Below are 26,611 nucleotides of genomic sequence, written 5' to 3' on the forward strand. Positions count from 1 at the left end.
AAACTGGTACACACTCATACTCTCACAAGACCTTCCATAAATAATATCAAATTTTAAACTTACTATTTTTATTTTCTGGATGCCTATTTATCGGTTTCCTTTCTTTAACCACTTTTCCTTTGACAGCTTTGACAGGCGCAGAGATAGGGGTAGGAGTACTTGTCGAATCATCATCACTGATGGTAATTGTTGCGGGCTTTTTACTTTTTGGAGCCGGTTTTTTCTTCTTTGACGCGGGTTTTTTGCTTTTAGCTTCACTCTCTGATATTTCTATAACTTCGTCGCTACTACTTATTTGCTGCTCTTTTTTCTGTTCGATGCTTTTTCTTAACTGTACATCCACCTGTCTCTTTCCCTGAAATGTGCGTGAAATATAAAAAACAAATTTCTACATCCCCTAATAATCTACATAAAAATAGTTTCCACAAACATTATATCAGCAAGAATTAATTAAACTTACCACAGATTGTGGATTTTTTCACTACTCAAAAACCTTATAAATTGAAATCAGCGGCAATGAGTTTATATTAGGCAATTATTTCATGCACTATTAAATAATTACACTTACAGCCGGTTGTCCGAACGATAATCAACAATGATCACTATCAAATAATTAATTACTGTCACCAACTGTCAATGTCAACTTTGATTGGGTTGCTGAAAACATAATTGAATATAATTATGAGATTAGTTAATCAATTAACATAACAATTATTAACAAAATTGATTAACTAATTTCATAATTGTAATCCATAATTATGTTTTCAGCAACCCAAATAAAGTTGACATTGACAGTTGGTGACAGTAATTAAATATTTGATAATGATCATTTTTGATTAGCGTTCGAACAACCGGCCCTAAGTCTATGAAATATTATACGTACAGTGGTCACCAAAATTTTAAATTAGAGAAAAAACTCTACAATTTAATGTCGTTACCTTTACTTTCATCCTCTTGCCATCTTTAGCAGGAAGTTCTTTTTCTTTTGGACTATCATCCCTCCTCCGTTTCCCTCGTAATGTCCTTGTAGATGGAATGATAGGTATAGGCGGTGGTGTAGAGGAATCGTTGTAGTCAAGAGAAAAAGACTGCAAATTCACAGGTTTTGCAGGCACAATATTGGATTCATCGTCTGATGCAGCGAGGGGATCCTTAGCTGTAACTGGTAGCTCTGTACTGTCTACTGAATCCGGCATTGTTATGATAGAATCAGCTACGGATATTGGAGATGATACCCGAGAAGAGTTTGTACTGGCCACGCTTTTTGTGCTTTTTAACTTTTTATGAATGGGGTCAACATCTGAGTCTGAAAACGAATTAACTTGATTAACATATATGTTATCTTTATACAACCTAATTTTTAGTTTCTTTCTAAAAATTTCTGAAATTACAAAAAAATAGTCAGTCAAAAAAAAAGGAAACAAAAAGGAATGCATTAACTATCAGAGCCCAGAGCACACAAAATAGAATTCTATTTTGCTGACGTCACAAAATAGAATTTCATAACGGGAGAATCGACAGTTGCTAGACAACGTGACGTCACTAAAATAGAATTATATTTTGCGTGCTCCCACTACAGGGAATACTGCTCTTAAATACTACCTACAAAGTCCTTGCAAACATCCTGCTAGAAAGAACCAAAACATGCACAGAAGAAACTGTTAAAGATTATCAATGCGGATTTAGCCTGGACCACTCTACTATTAACCAGATATTCACAATAAAGCAGATAATGAAACAATGCTAGGAGTTTCATCGTGAGCATCATCTGATGTTCATAGATTTTAAACAGGCATTTGATACGAGTATGCAGGGTTGGACTGTGGACAGCGATGCAAATAAACATTACAGTGAAACCCCGATATGTCGGCCTCCGATAACCCGGAAGTCCGGCTAACCCGGACCGATTTTCATCAGACAAAACAAACATTTTTTCACTTTGACTGAGTTTTTTACTAAGAAATAAACAATGCTGTATAAACTGTACGTAATTTAGATATACGGTGCATAATATGTATTTCATGTTTGTGCAATTATAATGGAATTTATCTGCAAGTATACCGTATTTTATTAATTTTTACTATATTCTCCGGCTAACCCGGATTTTCGATAACCCGGATCAGCCGCGGTCCCGATTAATACGACTTATCGAGGTTCCCTGTACTTGTTTCCAAAAAAAAAACTAGTCAAGTCAACAATACTTGGAGATATTTGAAATAAACAATGAACTAAAACAGGAAGATGCACTGTCACCACATCTCTCCAATTTCTCCCTGGAACACATAATCCGAAGTAAGAATCGAAAAACTGACTACAGTATTCCATCTAGAAGAACCAAACTTACTGTTGGCATTTGCAGATCATCATCATCATCATCAATGGCGCTGCAACTCTTCGTGAGTCTTTGCCGCGTTTACTATTGCCTTCCATGTTTGTCGGTCCTGTGCCACTATTTCCCATTGTCGCACCCCCATTTTCTCTATATCTTCTTTGACTGCATCTTTCCACCTTTTTCTAGGCCGCCCTACAGATCTTCTTCCATCTGGCCTTTCCCAGAACACATTCTTTATGAGGCGATTGTCGTTACTGCGTATCACATGCCCTGCCCATCTGAGTCTATTATTAGCCTTTATATATCTGACTAGATTTTCTTTTCCGAATAGAGACTCTAGCTCGTTATCGTATCTGCGCCTCCATACGTTTGTCACGCTGTCTCTGCAAGGGCCATATATCATTCGAAGGATTTTACGTTCCCACACCAGCAATTTAGTAACTTCTCTTTTTGTTAGCGTCCATGTTTCGCTTCCATACACAACTGCTGGTCGTATTATGGTCTTATATATCTGGATTTTTGCACCTCGTGAAAGAAGTTTTGACTTCATTAGATGTTACATTGCAAAGAAAGATCTGTTTCCTGCCACTATTCTCGTTTCAACTTCTCGCTCTAATTTGTTGTCATTGGTGATTGTTGCTCCTAGATATTTAAATTCTTTAACCACTTCGAAGTTGTGATCGTTTATAGTAATGTTTTGCCTTATTCGCCGTCGTTCTTATTTTGAGACGACCATGTATTTTGTTTTGTCTTCATTTATTTTGAGACCAATGTTTAATGCAGCTTCTTCAAAGCTCGAGAAAATATCGTTAATTTCTAATGTTGTTTGTGCTACTGCGTCTACGTCATCGGCAAAGGCGAGTATGATTTTTGCTCCCCGAGCAGTTATCTCTGGTTTGATTTTGTGATATATTTTCTGCATGACATATTCTAAGGCCTGGTTAAACTACAATGGGGACAACGGATCTCCCTGTCTCAGTCCAGAATCTACGCAGAAAGCGTTTGCTATTTTCTCCCCTATTCTAACTTGCGCAAAGGAGTTATAGTCGGTTCGCTAAAAGTCAGACACAACTGACAAGACTTTAGGTGGTAATTTTTTTGTTTTTTGCCAATTTTGCAAAAATCGGCAAAATTACTAACTATTTAGTAATTATTAACTGTTTAGTAATTATTTTTTACCAATTTTACTAAAATTGGCAAAATTACTTACTAAAATCACTAGCCAGGTGTGTCTGAGTTTAGCGAACGGACTATACTTACACACATTTGTGTTACCACAGCTAGTTTCTTGGGTACGCCGAGCTCGATCATTGCCTTCCACAATGTTGCACAATTAATTGAATCATAAGCCTGTTTGAAGTCTATAAAGATCTGATGCACGTCCTGATTATATTCCCAATACTTTTCAAGCATTTGTCTTATTGTAAATATTTGATCAATAGTCGATCTGCCAGGCCTGAAACCACACTGGTAGTCACCAACTATTTCTTCACCGTATGGTACTAATCTTTTAATAATATCGAAGTAAATATTTTATACGTAGTGTTGATTAGTGAGATGCCTCTGTAATTCATGCATGATTCCTTTTTTCCTTTCTTGTGTATGGGTACGATAATACTACCACACCAATCTTTGGTGTGGTAGTCATCTGGTGGTCATCTGCAGATGATATCAATCAAATAGGAAACATCAGATTAAGGATGAAGGAGACTTTCGTCAGGCTGGAGAAGATGGAGCTCCGAATCAATGAAAATAAAACTAAATATATGTATCTGAGCCGCAATAACCAAAACAGAGATACAACATGACCATCGGTGACTTGAACTTTAAGCGCATCAGAGAAGTACCTTGAAACAACAATAACTGAAGACAATAATGGATCACAAAAAATAAACAATATGATACAATACAGTAACAGATGTCTTTATGCCCTTAAAAAGCATCTATATTCTACATACAATCGAAACAACTAACAAGGCATACAAAGATACAACTATATAAAACAGTGATAAGACCCCTAGTGAGGTATGGTAGCGAAACATAGACAATAACAAAGAGCTTGAAGAACTATACTCAGACACTAACATAATAAAAGAAATACAGTTCAGAAGACTCCAGTGGATATGACACTTCAGAAGACATTTTGACGAAAGAATAGTAAGGCTGGTATGGAAAAGAAGTCCCAATTGGAAGACAGAAGTATAGAACAAATGAAGGGGATTAATTGAACAGGCCAATACCCAATCTGGGCTGAGGAACCAATGATGATGACAGCTTCATAGAATTTAGACTAGTGTAGTAAGTAAAATATAGTATAAAAAGAAAAGAATGTGTGTGTACTTTGTACGCACGTAAGAAGTTATACTTCTATTATATAATTTCTTAAAAATAAATATATTTTAAACAGTTTGTTTTAACTTTTTTAAACACCAAACTAATTTTGTGCTTACCGCTTTCAAAAAAATAAAAAAAAGTATAGGATTGCTCCGGACTCAAACTTAAGACCTCTCGATCTCTGGCCGAATGCTATACCAAATACGCTACGAGGATTGTGTCTGTATTGGTTCGGACGTACCTAATGACAATTCACGGTAACAAACAGACAAGGTGAAGTATAATAAATATACAATAAAATGTTTTAATAATACTCATCTTACTCCTGAGGAAGACAAATCCAAACACAAAAATTTTAATATATTTACTAAAAACACTAATATATTCTTTTCACACCTTTTCCTGTACTGATATATTTATACATAACTTGAAAGATTTAGCAACTAAACGCCATACTGTCTGTGTGCGCATGCGCGCAGTATTATGAAATTTTACTCTCAATCGCTCCTAAAGAAATATACCTTCAAAAATTGATAATAAGTGATTCACAAATAGGGGAGGCCTATGTTCAAAGATGGACAGAAGAAGGCTAATTAGATAGAGATAGATAGATTTACAAATAAGTATAGTTAAAACATATTAGTCTTACCTGTCCCATTATTTTCTTTGGTTAGTTTCGGTTTTTTATTAACAGCGGGTGTTACTTCATTTTCTTTCTTCTTTTGCCTAGTTCTTCTTCCTTTTATATATACTACTTCAGTGGAAACATCCTTCACTACAGAAGGCTCTGGTTTTGACTCCTGACTCTTATTTGTAACATTTGTTATCTTTTTACTTCGCACGGATCGCAAAGACTTTTTTGGTAATTCCTCAACTTTTTCTGATGGAGGTACTTTGTCTTTTTTATCAACATCTTCTTTTTCTTCTTTTTTATTTTCATTATTATTATCAACAGGAGTGTCTTCCTTTTTTGAAGACTGATCTTTTAACAATTTAGAAACTTTAACAGGTTTAGATACTTCTTTTTCAGTTTTCTTATCGTCTGCAATATTATCTTTTTCATTTTTTTCTTCTTTATTATCTTTTTCATTTTTTTCTTCTTCATCATCTTTTTCATTTTTTTCTTCTTCATCTTCTTTTCCACAGACGTAAGCTACTTTCTTTACACAAGGTTTCTCCACAACAGGTACTAAATTGTTATCTTCTTCCATATTTACATTTAATTCTTCTTTATCTGATATTTTGTTCCCTTCATTTTTGTTATGATTTATTTCAAATTTTTCCTTCGCAATCCCTTGGTTTTTTATTTTCTCCTCTTCACTGGTACAATTTTTCTCTTTTTCTTGGCAATTTGTTCCAAATCCAACAGTTAAGGATTGAGAAATAGTGTTTTTTGCAGGTGAACCAAAAAAGAATGAACTTTTCTTAGAGTTTTCTTTTGGTGATTTAGCTGCTTCATCATTTAATGTGGTATCTTCAGAATTTACAGAATCATTAGTACTATTATTGTCAGTCTTACTATTTACTCCTACATCATCCAATTTACAAGGAACTTCTTTATGTTTTTCTATATTGTCTTTATTTATACCTAAATTAGATTTAATACTGTCATCAGTTTTAGTATCATTGTTTTTTTCCACTACTGTTTCATCATTACCAGTCTCACAGTCAGCTCCATTACTTTCACCATAAAAATAAACAACATCTTCTTCTATTTCATCTCCTACTATTGGAGAAAGAAAAGCCTCATTGTCGGCACCTGAACCTTCACCTTTCACAATTACCACTGGATCCATTATTTCTTGTGTTAAGACTACTTTACATTCCATACCTAATCTTGTATCTTCAGTATCTAGCCTTCGTCTCTTTGCATCACCTTCTAATAATTCATTGAGATTTTTAATTCTTAAAAGAGGTATCTTTTCTTCAACTTTTTCAGGCTCTTTTGTTTCCTTATCTTTAACAACTTTTTTACTATTTCCTTGAGGTTCTTTCTTATCATCGTGATTATCTTCTACTTCACTTTCATCACTTTCATCTTTGATATCCTTAGTTTCTTCTTGTTCATCTTTTTTAGTATCTTTCTGTTCTTCTTTAAGCTCCCCAGCGATTTCTTCTTTCTTTTCTTCTATACTTTCCTTATTACTATTCACTTTTGTAGAGTCCTCATCAGTCTGGCCAGTATCTATTGTTGGTTTTTCTGATAGTGAGTTGCTATCTTCATTTACTGCAGAATCTGAACTGACTTTATAGTCGCCATCACCTAATTTTGATATAAGAGTCACCAAACTCTCTCTATCTCTGCAAAAAATATAAAATTAATTAAAACCTTCAATATTAGAAATTAACAAGTTAATTACTTTGCTATTAGGCTCCAAGTTTCATCATCAATGTCTTCTTTGTATACTCTGATTTGGTAATTATCATCAGCTTGAAACCAATAGTTATGTCCAGCTTTATCTCTGCCCAGTGGTTGTGATCTCAAATCGTCTGCAGAGAGTTTGTTGATGTCGTTTTTAAATTTAACATGATAGTCAAACTGCATCTCCAGCAACTCCTAAAAAACAATTTTCATCATTGGATATTAAAAAAAATAAATCATAATATGTATTCATTTAGATAAGAGATAAAGTAGGAAATTAAAAATCAAATTTTTATTGAAAGAATACAGTGATAGAGCCGAGAGAAGTAATGTAGTGAAATGTGGATGATAACGAAGGCAAACAAATAGAGATTACATGTTTGGGAAACAAAAATCCTAAGAAAGATCTTTGGGCCTGTGCTAATGAAGCAGCAGGACAATATAGGATAAGGACTAACAAAAATCTTGAAGACGCTAACACAAAGGAAATAAAGTTCAGAAGACTCCAATAGGCAGGACACCTCAGAAGACATACTGATGAAAGAATAATAGTAAGGCCGGTATGGAAAAAAGTCCCAACTGGGAGAAGACTACATGGATACCCTCGACTATGCTGATAAGATAATATAGTAGGAGAATTGGATGGAGATTGCTCAAGCCAGGGAGAAATGAAGGCATGTTGACAGTCTGATAAAACCCAAAAAGGATTGTAACGCCAAGGCGTAAGTAAGTAAGTAAACCAGAGAATATTGATAGATGGCATCCTAACAACACCAAGAAAATTATGAATCATACAGAACAAGTAAAAACTTCGTTTGTATAATGGTATAAAAAGTTTATTGAAAAACTATTAAAAAGTCATCCAAAAGGATTCGCAAAACGTTTTCAATCTAGATCAGATCATCTTCAGTGCCTAGAACGAAGTATTTCCACGTTAGAATGAATACAAAAGGTTAAAATTATGACTAGTTAAAGAAAAAATGTGGAATATACTTACGTTCTGCTTAGTACATGAAACTAGCAACCTTGTAGAATAGGTGACATCGAGAAATATGATTTACATTTTTAAAAGATGATGTTAGTAGCGACTCTAAGTCGATGTTAAGTGATAAAATTTTTAAGAGTGCTCAAAGGGCAACATGATTCACTGCTCGATGGTAACGTGTGGTACTTGCCAGTTAGATGGACACAGACCAACAAGAATATATGGTTCATTCCACCAACATACAGCTGTTTTGGATTATCGCGACAACGAATATTTCAGTGTGCAACATAAGAAGTACGAAAGTAAATGGCTCTAGTAATTATTCCAATAAACAGCAATGTAATTTGCAATTTATTTTCGTTCTTCATATTTTGCACAATAAAATATTTGTTGTCGAAATAATCCAACACAGTCGTATATTCATGGAATAGGGTATAGGAGATGACAATCTATTTATCGGACTGAAGTGACATGACAAGACAGGTAGTCAATTTTTGGTTATGAATTTAAATTCAAATTATCAGTTAAGCTGAATGGATGTTAATAACTGTATTAAAGTGAAATTTAAATTATAATAAAATTAGATTCTATTGTAAAAGTCTAAAAGGTAACTCTCTGTTACAGAAAGAACTGTTGTTATTGTTATGTTAATAAAAATGTTATTCATAGTAAAATCAATGACATCATTGATGATAGTTTAAAAAAAAAGAAGAAAGTTTAATTTAGTTTTGAAATAAAAAGAGAACTGAAAAAACTTGAATGTAAACAACTAATGGAAGGAAAATACCAGAAAACTGGTAATATGTAACAAATTTAAAAAAGAGTAATGTTGGTTGCCTATGATTATGGTTGTAATGGGTAACAGAGAAAGAGAAAATTGATAAATTCAGCTGATTATTATTTGAATTAGTTAACTAACAATTTGTACAGATGGTACTGGAGTGAACAGACTGAAATGGGTGAAAGAAAATTTTTTTTTTATATTACTGTAGAAGTTTTTTAAAAAGAGAGGTTAAGCAAAAAGCAGGTTAAATACAAAATAAAAACAAGTAGAAGTGATTGCCATTGCCTGATATGGTAATGTTGAAAAAATATAATTTGATTAGATTACTGAAAGGATAATAGATATGTATTTACTGAAATGATAAGGGATGTAAAATGCTAGATTAAATGAAATTATGATTTGAAAGAATGTAGAAAAAAGGGAATGGCATAAGTGTTATTATCAGACATGCAAATTGAAATGTGTGACAAACAATAGTAAATGAGCTGTAATTAGTCATAGAACGGAATAGATGAAAAAATTAATGAGTTATAACATCACAGGCAAACTATTTATTGTGTGAATGAATATTAAGGTGATAGCTAACTAATCAATGTTGAGGGTTGAAGGTTTTTGTCTGAAATGGCAAACTGAGAATTTTGAATTTTGTAGCTGAAAAAACAGAGACACGAGGAATGGCAAAATAACTAAGAGATTGGGAAGGTGTATGAAAGAGGATTGGAAATAAAAGGAAGAAGGTAAACTGTGTTAGGGATCGCAATATAACTATATGATTAGGACGTAGTATGAAGGCGGATTGAAAAAGAAAGAAGGTAAACTGTGTTGGGGATGGGGTAGTGAAAGACTGAATGAAAAAGATAAGAAACCAGGGGTATATTGAAATATGTGTTAATGGGTGATTAGTAAGGAAGTAGTAAATGTTAGATACTAGTGGGGTGAATGGAAAGGGGGAAAACACAGTTACAAAGGAGAAGAAAAAAGAATGGATAAATTATAAATAGAGTCTGATTTTATGTTAGGGGAATAATTGTCGGTGTATAGGAGTAAAAGGTCGATTTAAAGTAGTTTGGCGGTTAACGCAATTGGGGCTAGTTGTTTGCTAAACCTCTCTTTTTAAAAAACTTCTACAGTAATATAAAAAAAATTTTCTTTCACTCATTTCAGTCTGTTCACTCCAGTACCATCTGTACAAATTGTTAGTTAACTAATTCAAATAATAATCAGCTGAATTTATCAATTTTCTCTTTCTCTGTTACCCATTACAACCATAATCATAGGCAACCAACATTACTCTTTTTTCAATTTTTTTTACAATATTACTAGTTTTCTGGTATTTTCCTTCCATTAGTTGTTTACATTCAAGTTTTTTCAGTTCTCTTTTTATTTCAAAACTAAATTAAACTTTCTTCTTCTTTTTTAAACTGTCATCAATGATGTCATTAATTTTACTATGAATAACATTTTTATTAACATAACAATAACAACAGTTCTTTCTGTAACAGAGAGTTACCTTTTAGACTTTTACAATAGAATCTAATTTAATTATAATTAAAATTCCACTTTAATACAGTTATTAACATCCATTCAGCTTAACTGATAATTTGAATTTAAATGCATAACCAAAAATTTACTACCTGTCTTGTCATGTCACTTCAGTCCGATAAATATCTCCTATACCCTATTCCATGAATATACGACTGTGTTGGATTATTTCGACAACGAATATTTTATTGTGCAAAATATGAAGAACGAAAATAAATTGCAAATTACATTGCTGTTTATTGGAATAATTACTAAAGCCATTTACTTTCGTACTTCTTATGTTGCACATTGAAATATTCGTTGTCGCGATAATCCAAAACAGCCGTATGTTGGTGGAATGAACCATATATTATTGTTGGTCTGTGTCCATCTAACTGGCAAGTACCACAGGTTACCATCGAGCAGTGAATCATGTTGCCCTTTGAGCACTCTTAAACATTTTATCACTTAACATCGACTTATGCCCGATTTCACCAACAATACCTAAACGTTATTATCGATAATTCTTATCGATAGGAACTTCTTAAGTCAATATTTAGGAACAATCGCATTTCACAACTAAAAGAACTGCTTATCTAGGAAATGCTTTCCTAGGTATTACCTAGGGTACGTTTGAACTATTTTTGATAAATAAAAAGAAGAATAAGATGATATTTCCTTACTTTTTCGATTATTTGTCATTATTGTTTGTTTGCCAATTTGGTTTTATTCATTTTTGTACTGTTATAGTTACTTTATTTAGTAGTTAGTTATTTGTGCATTAAGTTTGTATATAATAAATATAGTCTTGTATGTTATTTGTATATGTACAGTGAAATGGAAGAAAAGAAAAGAATTGTCAATAATGAAATAATTTTAAAATAAATAATATGTTGAAAATTGTTTTTTATTATTAATTTTTTAATGACCACTTATATGGGTTTTTGAAACACAACACTAGTTTGTTAGGTAGTAGGTAGACTACATAATTTTGTCAACAGACCTGTAAAAAACTCCAACGGATTTTCTATATTTTCCAACACATATTATATTAATAATATAAAAGAAAATACAAAATTACAACTAATATACCTAATATTACAGAATAACAGAAAAATTAAGGTAAGAAGCAAATTATTGACAAACGTCACAAGTACATTAGTCAAAATTGTAAAAATATAACCTGACTGTCAATGATAAGTAACACCTAAAGTTTAGGGAGATCGAAATCCGTATCCTAACGTAAAGTAGTGCTTAAGCGGTTTAGGCAATTCTTATCGTATGGTGAAATCCGTTTTAGAGTTAGGAAGTACCTAAACCCACTTAGGTAATTCTTAAATATTTAGCTATCGTTGGTGAAATCGGGCATTAGAGTCGCCACTAACATCATTTTTTAAAAATGTAAATCATATTTCTCGATGTCACCTATTCTACAAGGTTGCTAGTTTCATGTACTAAGCAGAACGTAAGTATATTCCACATTTTTTCTTTAACTAGTCATAATTTTAACCTTTTTTTAATAATTTTTGTATTCATTCTAACGTGGAAATACTTCGTTCTAGGCACTGAAGATGATCTGATCTAGATTGAAAACGTTCTGCGAATCCTTTTGGATGACTTTTTAATAGTTTTTCAATAATCTTTTTATGTCATTATACAAACGAAGTTTTTAGTTTTGTTCTGTATGATTTTTAACTATGGTATACAGCCAGCTACTGGGACTTTCCCAATGATTTTGTTAAAATTATGAATGTGCGAAGCACATGAAATATATTAGTGGAGAAACTGGTACAGGTGACTGATAGAAACTAGATAGTAAAATAACACAAATTTCTATTTTTGGGCATGTTTCACTTGACAAAAAAAATGCTGAAACTTAATTCTAGTACAGTAGTCTCCCTCTATAACGAGAATTGAAATGGCAGACTAATTACCTCGTTATAAGCCGATCTCGTTACATCAGACAACAATAATATTATGCATATGTTATAGTCAAAGCCCGAATTTCAGGCACTCCTAGGTTTGACTAGGCAATCCTCAGGTGTGACTGACTGTCTTAGTCAAAGCCCGAAATAAATTACAGTTTCGGCTTTTGACTAGTCAAACCTAGGAGAGACTAAGGTCAGGCAAAGGTCGAAATTTAATTTTATAAAATCGGGGTTTGACTAGTCAAAATGTCATTTATTAATTTTAATGTTTATTATTTTTATATTGTCGTAATTAAAATAAAAAAATTAGTGTTTTTTCTCACATGTTGAGGCATTATGGCATTTAGAGTTACAAAATACGTTAGACCTTTTACACTTACGTAATTTGAAAGAGCATTTCATATTACAGTAGCATTTTATAAATCCTTGTCCTCCAAATTTAGAATCTTTTGTACTAATTTCTATTAGAGACAGAGACAGCATAACGTCTGGAACATCTTCGAAATTAGGAAATTTCTCTTTGCATTCTCTTATTTGATTTCTTGAAAAAAATGTGTTTATTGTTCCGTATTTCGTACCAACTCTATACAGTGCTAGTCAAAAATCTGTACCCCCCTCTTATCTTTTGAACGGTTATACCTATAATAGTGAAATTTGGAGAGGAAATAAACGGACTTAATCTTCTTAACTAGTCATGACAGGTGACGTAATAGTGACAGATGACGTTACATATCCACTGTGACCGATAATTTTAAATGGGACCTTATGGCAAGTGATACCTCGTTTGAAAGATATTTAAAATACCTATTCAGTTATACTAATTTTTTTGGGTTTAAGTTGATTTTGATTTTGGTGAATAAATTGAATAAATATAATATTGTAGTTTCGCATTTAATTAATAAAAATTCAAATGTCCGCCTATGGTTTTTTTGTCAAAAAAGTTGACGTTTTTCAATTCTCTAGTAGTTTTTACGACAACATCAACCTTTTTGACAAGTAATCATAGGAGGAATTTAGAATTTTTATTAATTAAATGCGAAACTACAATTTTATATTTATTTCATTTATTCATCAAAATTAGCTTAAACTCAAACAAAATTAGTATGTTTGAGTAGGTATTTTCAATACCTTCAATCTGTCACAGTGGCGCTGTAAAGTCATCTGTCACTATTACGTCACCTGTCATGACTAGTTAAGAAGATTACATCCGTTTATTTCCTCCCACCAAATTTCACTATTATAGGGATAACCGATCAAAAGATACGAGGGGGGGTACGGACTTTTGACTAGCACTGTATAAACCGTCAATTGGTTTATCTTGTATGCTACTCAAAATATTTCGAGCATCCTCTTTGGCTCTATCAAAGCAGGGGATGGGTATTGTTACAGTTTTTCCGATCAAAATTGGAGGGAATTTTTTTTTTTCACTTAATTGTTTCATAGTATTAGCCTGGCCATGAAGACCTTCAATCGCATTTCCTTTATTTATTTTAATCTTTTCTGTCTGTGCACAACGCATGCTCGAAAGCGTGCCAAGAAGATGGGATATCATACAAGATAAAACAATAATTGACGGTTTATATAGAGTTGGTACGAAATACGGAACAATAAACACACTTTTTTCAAGAAATCAAATAAGAGAATCCATAGAGAATTTTCCTAATATCAAGATGTTCCAGACGTTAAGCTGTATCTAAGAGAAATTAGTACAAAAGATTCTAAATTTGCAGAACAAGGATTCATAAAATATCACTGCAATAAGAAGTGCTCTTCAAAACTATGTAAGTGTAAAAGGTCTAACGTATTGTGCAACTCTAAATGCCATAATGCCTCAACATTCGAGAATAAACACTAATTTTTTTATTTTAATTACGACAATATAAAAATAATAAACATTAAAATTAAAAAATGACGTTCTATTAAACCTAATCTAACAAATTACGACATTTTAATAGCTGATCGGGGTTTGACTAGTCAAACACCGATTTCATAAAATTAAATTTCGACCTTTGCCTGACCAACGCAGACTCTCCTAGGTTTGACTAGTCAAAGGCCGAAACTGTAATTTATTTCGGGCTTTGACTAAGACCGTCAGTCAGACCTGAGGATTGCCTAGTCAAACTTAGGAGTGCCTGAAATTCGGGCTTTGACTATAACACATACATATTATGTTTTCTAAGACATTAACTTCCTATAGTGAAGCCATTCCGAGCAGTATGGTTTTGAAAAAAGTCAGTGGATAAACAAGAAGAAGTTGACAAGCAGTGGAGTTTATTAGATCATTGGCCTCAATAAGCACACATATTTTAGGCATTTCTGTATAAAGGTGGCTTGGCGTGACCAGACATCTCGTAACGCGACAATTCATAACCGGACAAGTGGTAACGGACATCTCGTAACGGCGACAGTTCGTAACTATACAAATTCGTAATGTCCAAACTGAATTATTCTGTTTATTTTTATTAACATGGAAACTAACCGTTATTACAGTTATAATTGAAATTATGTTCATCAATTTAACGAAACAGTACCGGGATAAACATGTTTAATACATTTCATAAATATTTCATGTTTTAGAATACAGTAAAACCTCGATAGAACGGACCTATTTAACGGACTTCGGATATAACGGACAAAAAATCCGATCAAATGTAAAAAAAAATTGAATGCAAAAAAATATAAAAAATCGAAGACAATGTCAATGACAATGACAAAGTCACTTGGAGAAGAAAATGGGAGAGCGACTCACCACAGGAATCACACCAAATGGCCTGTATCGATAAGAAACCGCCAGGCTTTGAACTGCCCCGCAATACATGGACGGCGCTGAACAGAATAAGAACAGGTACCAGTAGATGTGCTGACAGCTTGCATAGAAGGGGAAAGGCCCTTACTCCTGAGTGTGACTGTGGTGCGCAACGGCAGACCATCCGCCACATTATTGAGGAATGCCCCCGAAGGCTGTACTCTGGAGTTTTCGATGAGTTCCTGAATGCAACCGAAAATGTTTTACATTATATTAATACATTAGATGTTCGTTTGTGATACTTCATGTAATGTTTTATATACTTTTTTAAATTATGTGTTCTTATTGTATCTATGCCATACGATACATAAATCAAAAGGCATCATCTGCCCATTTCATATTATAGCTCTAAAACGGTTCACCAGAGATATTTTCAAAAATTGGTTTTAAAAGGATTTGTACCTGCAGTGAAAAAAATTTCCAGAGAAGAAACTGGTAATACCGCCTAAAGAGGTGAAATTTTTATTGATTTTAGACAAAGCTCCTGCTAATCCCCATGAAAGTATTCTAAATTCAGAAGATGGCAACTTTAATTGTATGTTTTGCCAAAAAATACATCACTTATTCAACCCATGAATCGGTGGATAATTTTGTCAACCAAATGACCATATTGCAGAAAGTTTTTAGATAAAGTAGAAAAATAAAAAAAAAGTAGCGAACAAAACCATATTCCTGTTTTAACTTATTGTCCTTTTCATGATCATTTTTCAGTGCGTAACAAATGATAGGAAAAAGGGCAAGTCCGTGATAATACACATTTATGACATTTATTCTAACATGAGATTTTAGTTAAATCTGACAGTTGTCACATTTTATTTTCAATTTGGAATAAAAACAAATCAAATGTGTTTCTTGCATTTATAAAATGGTATTTTCTTTGATTTGTATAGTCTTATAAATTATACAGATTATATTTGTAATATTATTATCTAATTAAAAAAAATTATTTTTTTATTATGGCGCCATCTATCGACAACTAGAATAACTAGAATAAATGTTATAAAAATGTCACCGACGAAATGTAATCACCGACGTGCCTTTTTTTCTGTCACATACAATTTAATGCGTTAGAAAGAAATCGAAAAACTGTGACGCACTGTACATACAGATATACATGAGAAATACTGTACATACAGATTTATATACTGTATACCTACATAATTACAAAAAAATTTTGATTGATTTTAAACCTATTTTTTTACAACGGACTTTCGGCTTTAACGGACTTTCGGCTTTAACGGACATCCCGTCCCCCAATTAGTCTGTTATATCGAGGTTTTACTGTATATCAATAAGTCTTTAAACACAAACAAATATTTAAATGCATACAAACTTTTAACAATATTTTTAAAAGTTTACCTATCCCTCTTAATTGTTCCTTAAATTTGCATATACCTAGACAAAGGAGTAATGAAGTAAGTCATGAAATCTTTAAGCCGACAACCGTCTTTAGAGATTTCCATCTTTCTAAGTAAAAATTTTGTAAAGGAAAGATTATAATTTTAAAAATGTTTATTCTGATTCGTTATAGTTATTAAGGTACCAAGGGTATTATAAGGATAATAACGCTTGAGGTCAATGGTGTATATACCGAGGGCCTTTGGCCCGAGGGATATACATTGACCGAAAGCGTTATTATCTATAACAACTGTGGTAACTTCAACGTTTAATGTCTGACTAAATATGCTTTATACGCAAAGAAATTGAATGAATTTTGAATTAATTAGTTTTCAAATAAGTACATTTACAAGCAATAGTCGTAACGTAATTGTGGTAACCATAGTTTTACTTAGGTTACTATTTGTCAATCATCATTATCATTCTCTTTGCCTTATCCCTATGCGGGGTCGGCTTCCCTAATTGCATTTCTCCACACAATTCTATCCTGGGTCATATCAATATTAATCCCCTTTACCAACATGTCCTGCCTAATCGTCTCCCCCCACGTCTTCTTTGGTCTTCCTCTTCTACTCCTTCCAGGAATCTGCACTTCGGCTACTCTTCATATTGGATGATTAACGTCTCGACGTTGAACATGACCAAACCACCTCAACAGTATTTGACTAGTTATTTAAATTTAATACCCTTTATTTTTCAAAATAACGCCCTAGGGCAATATATCATATTTAACTGATTTTGAAATCATGTCATTATTTGTCAAATAATATACCAGTCGGACATTAAATTAATAAACATAATTTAATTTATCACTATAATACAATTAGTTTCCACGTTAACAAAAATAAGCAGAATAATTCAATTTGGATGTTACGAATTTGTCTAGTTACGAACTGTCGCCGTTACGAAGTGTCGCCGTTACGAACTGTCGCTGTTACGAATTGTCCGGTTATGAACTGTCTCGTTACGAGATGCCATGAAACTGTGGCTGGTATATTTATTTATAGCCATCACAGTGAAAACAACAAGAAAAGAAACATATTCTTCGATCTCATTTACCTTCGTTATAACCAAATATGCCTTGTTATAGAGGGTCATAATTCAATAGAAATTTCATGGGTCAATTAAGTAATGTACCTCGTTATAAGCTAAACCTCGTAATACCTGTGTTTGTTATAGAGAGAGTACTTACACTGACCGGCACGAAAAACGGGCACCCTAAAAAATGAGTCATTGTTGACAAGCCTGTTGTCCGATTTAAGTAACTTTTTAATATGTTATAACCTTATTCTTTAACAATATCGCTGTAATAATATTGTTGCTAGACAGGTAAATTTTCGTTGTATACCAGATGTACCAATCAAACTGGGTTTTTTTCTCAATTTTCACGACACCATGTGGAATAAAATATTGAAATTAAAACCCAACTATAGCCCCAGATTTTCTTAACATTCTGTATTTTATTCATTCGTTTATGTTGGATAATAAAAAAGTTAGGGGCTTTAACAACTAGCCATGTTCTTTATCAATACAGGATGTTTCTAAATCAGTCTGACTAATTTTAAGGGGCAATTCTGCACGAAAAAATAATGACTGTTTGCTTGATAAACCCATGTCCACAAATGCTTCGTTTCCGACATAGGGGATATTGAATTTTTTCTTACAAACTGATGATTTATTTATTGCTCTAAAACCGGTTGACATATGCAAATGAAATTTGGTAGGTATTAAGAGATAGTTATTGCGTGGTTTTTGACATACAACTAAAAAATTTTATAAAGGAAAAGGCAGTTTTTGTTTTTATTTGATTCAGAGTTGGACCACCATCTCCAGATAGTTATTTCTGCATCTCATGCGGATTCGGTGGAGCTATGCAGTCACAACTCTAAACCAAATATCAACAGCCTGCCTATTTAAGGGAAAACACCGCGATGCAATGATTCCACCTTTGAGACGCAAAACAGTGACATCTCTCATAAAACGAGGAAGACAACAAGCCCTAGATACAAAGTTTACTACATTTAAACAATTAAAATAACTGAAATAAAAATAATAAACAATATTTTAAATCCAAGACTTTTCGTTAAGAAACTGCTTTCTGGCTGCTTCCCGTATCTCTGGCTTTTACAATATATAAGCACAGAGAGGACGAATATAGAAGAAATCAAATAAAGGACACAGTCATGTATTTAAATTCTTTTCGTCTGAGGAAAGGGGCGAAAGGCAGTTTCAGGTACTCAAATTTGAGTAAAGATGAAAAAGAAAAAGACAGGTTTTGTTTTTATTTGATTCAGAGTTGGACCACCATGTCCAGATAGCTATTTCTGCATTTCATGCATCCTCGGTGGAGATATGCAGTCACAACTCTAAACCAAATATCAACCGCCTGCCTATTTAAAGGAAAACACTGCGATGCAATGATTCCGCCTTTGAGACGCAAAACAGCGACATGTCTCGTAAAACGAGGAAGACGAAAAGCCCTAAAAAATTTATATTCACCATTGGCGTGCATGCGGGTAACATGATAGGGTAATATGACCCGTATGTACGCCAATGGTGAATATAAAATTCTTAATTGTATGACAAAAAATACGCAATATCTACCACTTAAAACCTACCAAATTTAATTTGCATATCTCAATCGGTTGTAGAGCAATAAATAAATTGCCAGTTTGTAAGACAAAATTCAACATCCCGTATCTCCGACATGAAGCATTTGCGGACATAGGTTTATCAAGAAAACAGACATTATTTTTCATGCAGAATTACCCCTTAAAGTTTGTCGCACTTATTTAGAAACACCCTGTATTGATAAAGAACATGGTTAGTTGTTAAAGTTCCTAACTTTTTTATTATCCAACATAAGCGAATAAATAAAAAACAGAATGTTAAGAAAACTCTTGCAAGCAGGAGAAAACAAAGGGACCTTTTGCTATTATTCAAGATCTTAAATGGTATATGCAGTTGTTCTTAACTACTTAATAAGATCGCACTGTTTGTACCATCTCGCACCACTAGACAAGTGCGAACATTTTATGTACCATTCCACAGGTTTAATTATTCACTTTTTTTGTTCGTACCCAGAGTCTTGAATTTAGCAAACTCCCTTTACAATTTACAACTGTTCGACAACTCCATCAGTCGTTTTAAAAGAAATTTACATAGGATCAATATCTGAGTGAAGCGTCTGTAATTTGTTAACTTGGTTTTATGATATTATTTCATAGTACATATTTACTTCTAATATTATATTTATATTTCTGTATGTCTGTTTTTATATTATATTATGTTATTGTTTTTTTCTGTACACTATGTATTTTTGTAGAATTGGGCTTGCCTGTAAAATAAAATAAATAAATAAATAAAACCTGGGGCTATAGTTGGGTTTTAATTTCAATATTTTTAAAGGCTAGAATATTCCACAGGGTGTTGTGAAAATTGAGAAAAAACCTAGCTTGATTGGTACACCCGGTATATAACCTGTCTAGCAACAATATTCTTAAAACGATATTGTTAAAGTATAAGGCTATAACATATTAAATCAATTACTTAAATCGGACAACAGGTTTAGGAGATACGAGACATCAAAAATGACCCATTTGTGGGGTATGGGGGCACCATTGGGGTGCCCGTTTTTCTTGCCAGTGAGTGTAAAAGTGGAAGTAAATACCTTTAGAATGCGAACTTTTGATGTCAGCTTTGCTTTCTTATATCCAAACCTTTCAATTTCCCATGCATCCTGCTTGTTGAAAATATGACATACTACTGCTAAGTGTTTCTCCCACTTGTCATTCTTCACAGCTTTCTTCACCCTTTTCAGAAGCTTCAGCAAAAGATCAATGAGTTGAGGAGGAACTGGAAAAATAATTAATATGAGGATATTTCTCTTTTATCATTTTTGTTCATATTCTCTTTGGTGTAAAAGTTATACAAATCACTGTTGGGAGTAAAAAAAGGAACAAGTCAATTTTTGACAAAAACGGGATTAGTTCAAATATGGGTTAAAAAAAAATATGTTTTAATTATTAAAACACACTTTTTTAATTATTAAAACACACTTTTTTTATCCCATATTTAAAATAATATGGGATTAATTCAAATATGGGTTAACACTAGAAAGTCTGGCTTAGCATACCTACCTAGAAAGCCCGAAGGGATCATCTGGCCCCACATTCTTTAATCAATTAAAACTCAAAGAAATTAAACGTACTCTAGAAGGTAGAATCTGATTTTGTTTTTTTACTTTCTTTGTTTAACACATTCGCTGCCTATCAAAAACATTCTGAACACCATACAGTTTGCAGTTTTTGATATTTGCCACATATTGCCTTGTTACAGCCGTGGCAATGATTGGAAGTATGATTTCCTTTACAAAATATTTTCAACTGATATTTTTTTTTCGTTTTTGAATAGTAACAGTGATCGTTGTTGGTAGATCTGGTGTTGCTGGACGTAGTTCCATATTTCGGGAGGCAAGGTATGGGGCCCATAATTCTTCACACAGCTCAAGAATAAACTTACGAAGACTGAGTCTACTTCCAGTTATTTCTTTATAAATAATCCATGCATTTATTGCTTCCAAGTCAAGAGTATTATAAAACACGTACATATGCCCTCGTCTTGAAGTTACTTTTGTAGTATAAAGACACGTCATTTGGTCCTCTATACCAACAATTGCATCTTTGTGTTCACTTGTGTTCACCAACAATTGTACCTTTATTACGTAGATGATCAGTACCAGTATAAGGGTAACCATTTACAATAAACGTACATAAATATAATTTTACCCATCCAACAGGAATTTGAAAGAAAGGCTTGTCGAATTTCCCAGAAAACGATAATAACTTACACATGGCCAATTTGGCCCCTTTAGACTTCTATGGTAGATTTGTTAGAAAACCATTTAATAAATTTAGTAAACAATATTTTTTTGTGCTAAATAAGTCTTTGCATCAAAATATTAAAAGTCATAAAATATGAAATTATTATTGCCTCAGTTTCCTCTATTAAACAAGAACTTGGGCGTCTTGAATTTTGAATTCAAAAATTAATTAGTTTTAACTGCTATAATGGATTCAGTTGTTTTCATCATTTAACAATATTTTATATTCTTTTATTTTTTATGTTTGTGTTTTATACTTAGTTGTAGTTTTACATGTACAGTAGAACCTCGATTATCTGTCAGGGCATCGGACCAAGGGTATAACGGATAATCGAAAAGATGGTTAACAAAACATTAAAAAAAGTTAAAAATTGATAATACAACACTCAAATTTTATTTGTATGTTTTGTTTGATAATATAAGAAGAATTTGTGTTCGTGTTAATATTGTTAAATTTGGTTTAAAATATTCTGAAATCTTTGTTTGCTTTACTGATGCTTCACATTTTGCAAGGGCTGAATTTCTTAATCGGTGTAAGATCATGCAATCTACTTTATTGAATTCTTCTTGTCGAGAATAGTACTCGATGAATGGTTGCATGTGCGATGCAGATTCTCTAGCATCTATAGTCACATCTTTGTCAGTTGCAGAAGCATCATCGACATCGCCACTGTCAAATTCCAAATTTGTGTCAGCTTCTGAACCTGTTTTGCTATTTCAACGATTTCATCAACTGTCAGCAATCGATAGCCGTTTGCGTCCTCATCACAAATTAACCATTCGTTATGTCATCTTTAGGCAACGAAAATAAAACAGATTCAGCCATAACTTCATTTTATGGTTTTACCGCATTGTACATTTCAGCAAATTTCATTTGGCTTATCACAATGCTAAAGAAAATGAATTGATGACTCAAATTTTTTCTTATGTACTCAATACAACTTATGTACAGACCCTGACGGTTAACAGAGGTGACGGTTAATGGAGAGACGGATAATCGAGGTTCCACTGTATCTAAATTTTATATTTTAATTATTAGGACGAAAGCTCTGCTCTATTTTATTTTGTATGTATTGGGTTTATCCCGTTAATAAATAAATAAATAAAAAAACTACAATAACTTCAAATCGCAACAGGGGCCGAATTGGCCCCTCCGACTTTCTAGTGTTAAACCAACATGCTTAAAACCTTGGCTTAAACCAACTGGTCTTTTAAGAAAAAAAACCTGTTTTTTTATTGGGCGTCCAAACTGGTATTTTTATTTAAAGTTTTTAATACAGCTGCCACAAATGAAGAAAATTAAAATAAAAATTCTATTTCTTTACTTCCGAACTTAGTAATTTTGAATATTATTACGTTTGAAGATGTTTTTTTTGTTAGGTATATTAATCTTTTGTGTGGGTAAATAAAAATAAAAGTTCTCAATTATTTTGTTCATTGTTTATTACTATTATTATTTTACAAAATAATTTATAACTTAAAAATAATTAAAGTACAGTCAAACCTGCCATATCTGGATCAATGTGGCGATAGACCAATCCGGATATGAAAAAGTCCGGATATCAAGACCACTACTTCTCTTACAGTCTCTGAAACGTTTTCTCCTTCATACATTCCAGTAATCAACGCTGTCAATAACTTTCGTCGATAGACATGTTTTATAGATTGTATACCTAATAGGTACATTATTTCGCCATCTTTTAGTTCTTTTTTTAGTGCGTTGTCCAACAGCAGGATTGCCTTTCTTGGTAGATTTCGGTAGATCCGGATGGCGCAGAACCGTCCGGATATGGGGAGGTCCGGATATGGCAGGTTGTACTGTATTTAGACTTATTATACTTTGTATTGAATAAACCTGGTTTAAACCAAAAAGGGTTTTTTGTTTGTTTGGAAAAAACCTTGGTTTTTGCCAACTCTGCATGGGTGTACTCAAAGTATAAACACACCTTATGAGAAAATGAGAAGGGATCTCATCAGTGCCCTAGTTCAAGCTATCCCTTAAACTTTGAATACTTGAGAATACCTCTACAAGAGTTATATTATAGGTAGATCTTAATATCATCTAAACAGAATATAATCTTAACAGCATCTAAAAGATCAGAATAAGAAAGGTTACCAATAGTCAAGTCTTCATTAGTGTAAACAGAAGAAAAATGGGATACCAAGAGGTTAGCTACTCCAGATCCAGTATCACAGCACTTATTGTCTAAAGAACAAATTATTGGGAATTGGGAATACCATAGTCTGTTTGTAATGAGCAACATCAGCTTTATAGCACTCTCTAGTCAAGTTTTTACATTGAACCATACATTAGAAAAACCAATGTACTTAGTCATTTTGGGAATGAAAATATTTGAATTACATAATATCCTTCTTTTTGCCCAATATGACACATTTGAGATAGGGAGAATACCATTAAGGGAATCTCAAAGAAACAAACTTTTTAATAGGAATAAAATTTGCGATACTAAATTTGCAAGCCTAAAATAATTATTAATGAGAAACCAATAATCAGCATTTTTAGGCCCAAGTATGATTCAGTGTATAAGAACTGGTTAAGAGTAGTACAGTAGAGCGTCAATCAACTGAATGACCGCTTATCTGAACTCCCAACTTATCACATAAACACTCGATTGAGAATACCTAAACGTAAATCTTTTGTTCTTTGTATGAAAGATTAATTTGAGATAAATAAACGGTTAGAGGAAGGTGAATCTGAAATCAAGTTATCCAATGAATAAAAAGTTGGTAAGGTGGTAAGTAACTTTATGAAATACTTTACTGAAGTACTTTAATAAGAAACTTGCCTCAAACACGGATTTAGATGATGCTGTATATAATTGGTTTACTCAGAAAAGATCCCAGTGAGAACCTATTTCTGTTCCGATTCTGTGTGAAAAAGCAGTTCAATTCAACAAAAAACTCTGTTGACCATCAAATTTTCAAGCAAGCACAGGCTGGTTAAAACGATTTAAGTCAAAGTATGGCATTCAAGTACAAGAAGAAAAACTGTGTGCTCACTGAAAAAGAAAATTAAAAACAGAAACTTATGTCTGAAATAACCAACTCAATTGTGACATATGCGAGGAGAACTTCAACTGTATGGATTTCGAAAACGAGCAGGCTTTCTTTGGCAGACGAAAATTAAAGATGTTTAAGCGTTAGTAATTGACGCTTAAAAAATCTTTATTTTATTGCAAATATGGCACTTTTTTTTTCATAATTCCTATCCATTTTTCATTAAATATAAACATAATAATGTAGACATGTAAATATGGCATTCATTCCCTGTAGATAAATATGTGTGACTATATCAATATAGTTCGATTATCTGAAAAAACTGATTTTCCGAACACCCCTGTCCCCCAATTAGTTTGGATAATTGACTCTCTACTGTACTTAAACAAATAATATCACATTCAATTGTGGTGTGTATAAATTTTTCTACACCAGTGGTCTAAGCCACAAAATTGAGCATTTTTAGATTAATATATCTATTTATTTATTTTTTTTATTTATTTATTTATTTACGGGTTTCCCCAATTTAAAAAAAATATACATATATAAACAATAAGTAGAAGTAAAAGTAGTGTTAGTAAAGTCCAGTAAAACAGTAAAAAACTAAAAATAAAATTAAATGAATTAAATGAAAGTGTGACAGCATAAAACTGTAGTAAGTACATTACAATAAAACTAAATTTAACATACACACAATCCACGTTATGCAGTGACAATACATAATAATATAATATAAACTGACATTAATCAACTAACTACAGACAATAAAAAATTAACACATTACATAATACAAAAGCATTATCCATCGCAAAAATTAACAAATCCACTGAAAATATAATATTAAATATTAAACATAAGTGCTGACCGGAAAAATTGATTTTAGTCGGTTTTTAAATACTCGACTGGAAGAAGAGAATAAATCGATGTCCAAATCATTCAGGTGACTTAAAGTTCTATCTGTTGGTGAGTTAAGACCATAGTTTGTTGAATGATGAGGTACATGGAACAAGTTATTATTTCTCAGATTATGGTTTGGAATATTAAAGTTTATTAATTTTAATAAATCAGGACAATTGATTTCACTATTTAATAGTTTATAAATAAAAGCTAGATCATTTATAATTCTACGGTCTTTTAAGGAGTGCAAATTGAGATCACTACGGATGATGGTATAGTTGTGGTTTAGTTCAGTAACATTATATCCCAATCTGTATGCTGCAAATCTTAAAAACTTATTTTGAACTCTCTCGAGACAAACAACATGAACATTATAAAATGGTGACCAGACAATAGAGGAGAATTCTAATATAGATATAACCAATGATGAGTAAACAGCCTTTATTGTATTAAGGGAAAGATCAGCACAACTGCGAAGTAAATAACCCAGTACTTTTGAAGCCTTTGCTGTCACATAGTTAATGTGATCCACAAACGTTAAGTTTTCATCGAATATTACTCCTAAATCCAATACTGTTTTAACATAAGAGAGCGCTTTACTGTTGATGACATATGATGATTGATATTTTTTTGCAACTTTGTGGAAGCTAATGAAATGACATTTATTAATGTTTAAAAAGAGTCTGTTTTTGTTACACCACTCAACTAAATTATTGAGATCGTTTTGAAGGAGACTACAATCTTCATGATCTTTGATAGATCTGTAAATCTTCAAATCATCAGCAAATAGCAAGTACTTAGAGTGATTAAAACATTCACCTATGTCGTTAATAAATAGATTGAACAGAAGGGGCGAGCAATGAGCACCTTGTGGAACTCCAGATTTTATTTGTATTGCATCTGACATAAATGAACCCAGTTTGACTTTTTATGTGCGACCTATTAAATAGCTATCAAACCACTTTAAAAGCTGATCGCTGAAACCATATGCCTTAAGTTTATGTAGCAGTAAGTAGTGGTCAATCCTATCAAAGGCTTTTGAAAAGTCTGTGTATACACAATCTACCTGACATTTTCTTTCCAGATCTCTGATAATAGATGTTTCATGAGATAGTAAGTTTGTAGTTGTGGATTTCTTGTGCATAAAGCCATGTTGATAATTATTTATTAATTGTTGACAAGTAAAATTAATATGGTTATAAATCAACTTATCAAGTAGTTTAGGAATGGTCGATTGTTTAGATATACCTCTGTAATTTTCTATATTTTCTCTTTCGCCAGATTTAAAAATTGGAATTAAATGGCTAGTTTTCCCATTTATCAGGAAGAATGCCTAATTTCAATGATAAGTTATATAGAACAAA

The 26,611-nt window shown here is 32.6% G+C and overlaps 1 protein-coding gene across 3 annotated transcripts in view; it reads right to left on the reverse strand.

Moving 5' to 3' along the window:
• LOC114333352 (remodeling and spacing factor 1) overlaps positions 1-26,611 on the reverse strand; it is a 97,043-nt gene that overhangs the window by 68,881 nt on the left and 1,551 nt on the right. For all 3 annotated transcript variants that reach the window (XM_050643378.1, XM_050643377.1, XM_050643379.1), the window contains exons 2-6: positions 20,121-20,305; positions 7,027-7,223; positions 5,316-6,967; positions 939-1,306; positions 64-355 (exon numbers count right to left, since the gene is read on the reverse strand). In XM_050643378.1, coding sequence (XP_050499335.1) covers positions 64-355; positions 939-1,306; positions 5,316-6,967; positions 7,027-7,223; positions 20,121-20,305 — 2,694 coding nt within the window. The remainder of the gene's footprint in view (positions 1-63; positions 356-938; positions 1,307-5,315; positions 6,968-7,026; positions 7,224-20,120; positions 20,306-26,611) is intronic.

This window comes from Diabrotica virgifera, chromosome 2 (assembly GCF_917563875.1).
Source record: "Diabrotica virgifera virgifera chromosome 2, PGI_DIABVI_V3a".
NCBI classification, from domain to species: Eukaryota; Metazoa; Arthropoda; class Insecta; order Coleoptera; family Chrysomelidae; genus Diabrotica; species Diabrotica virgifera.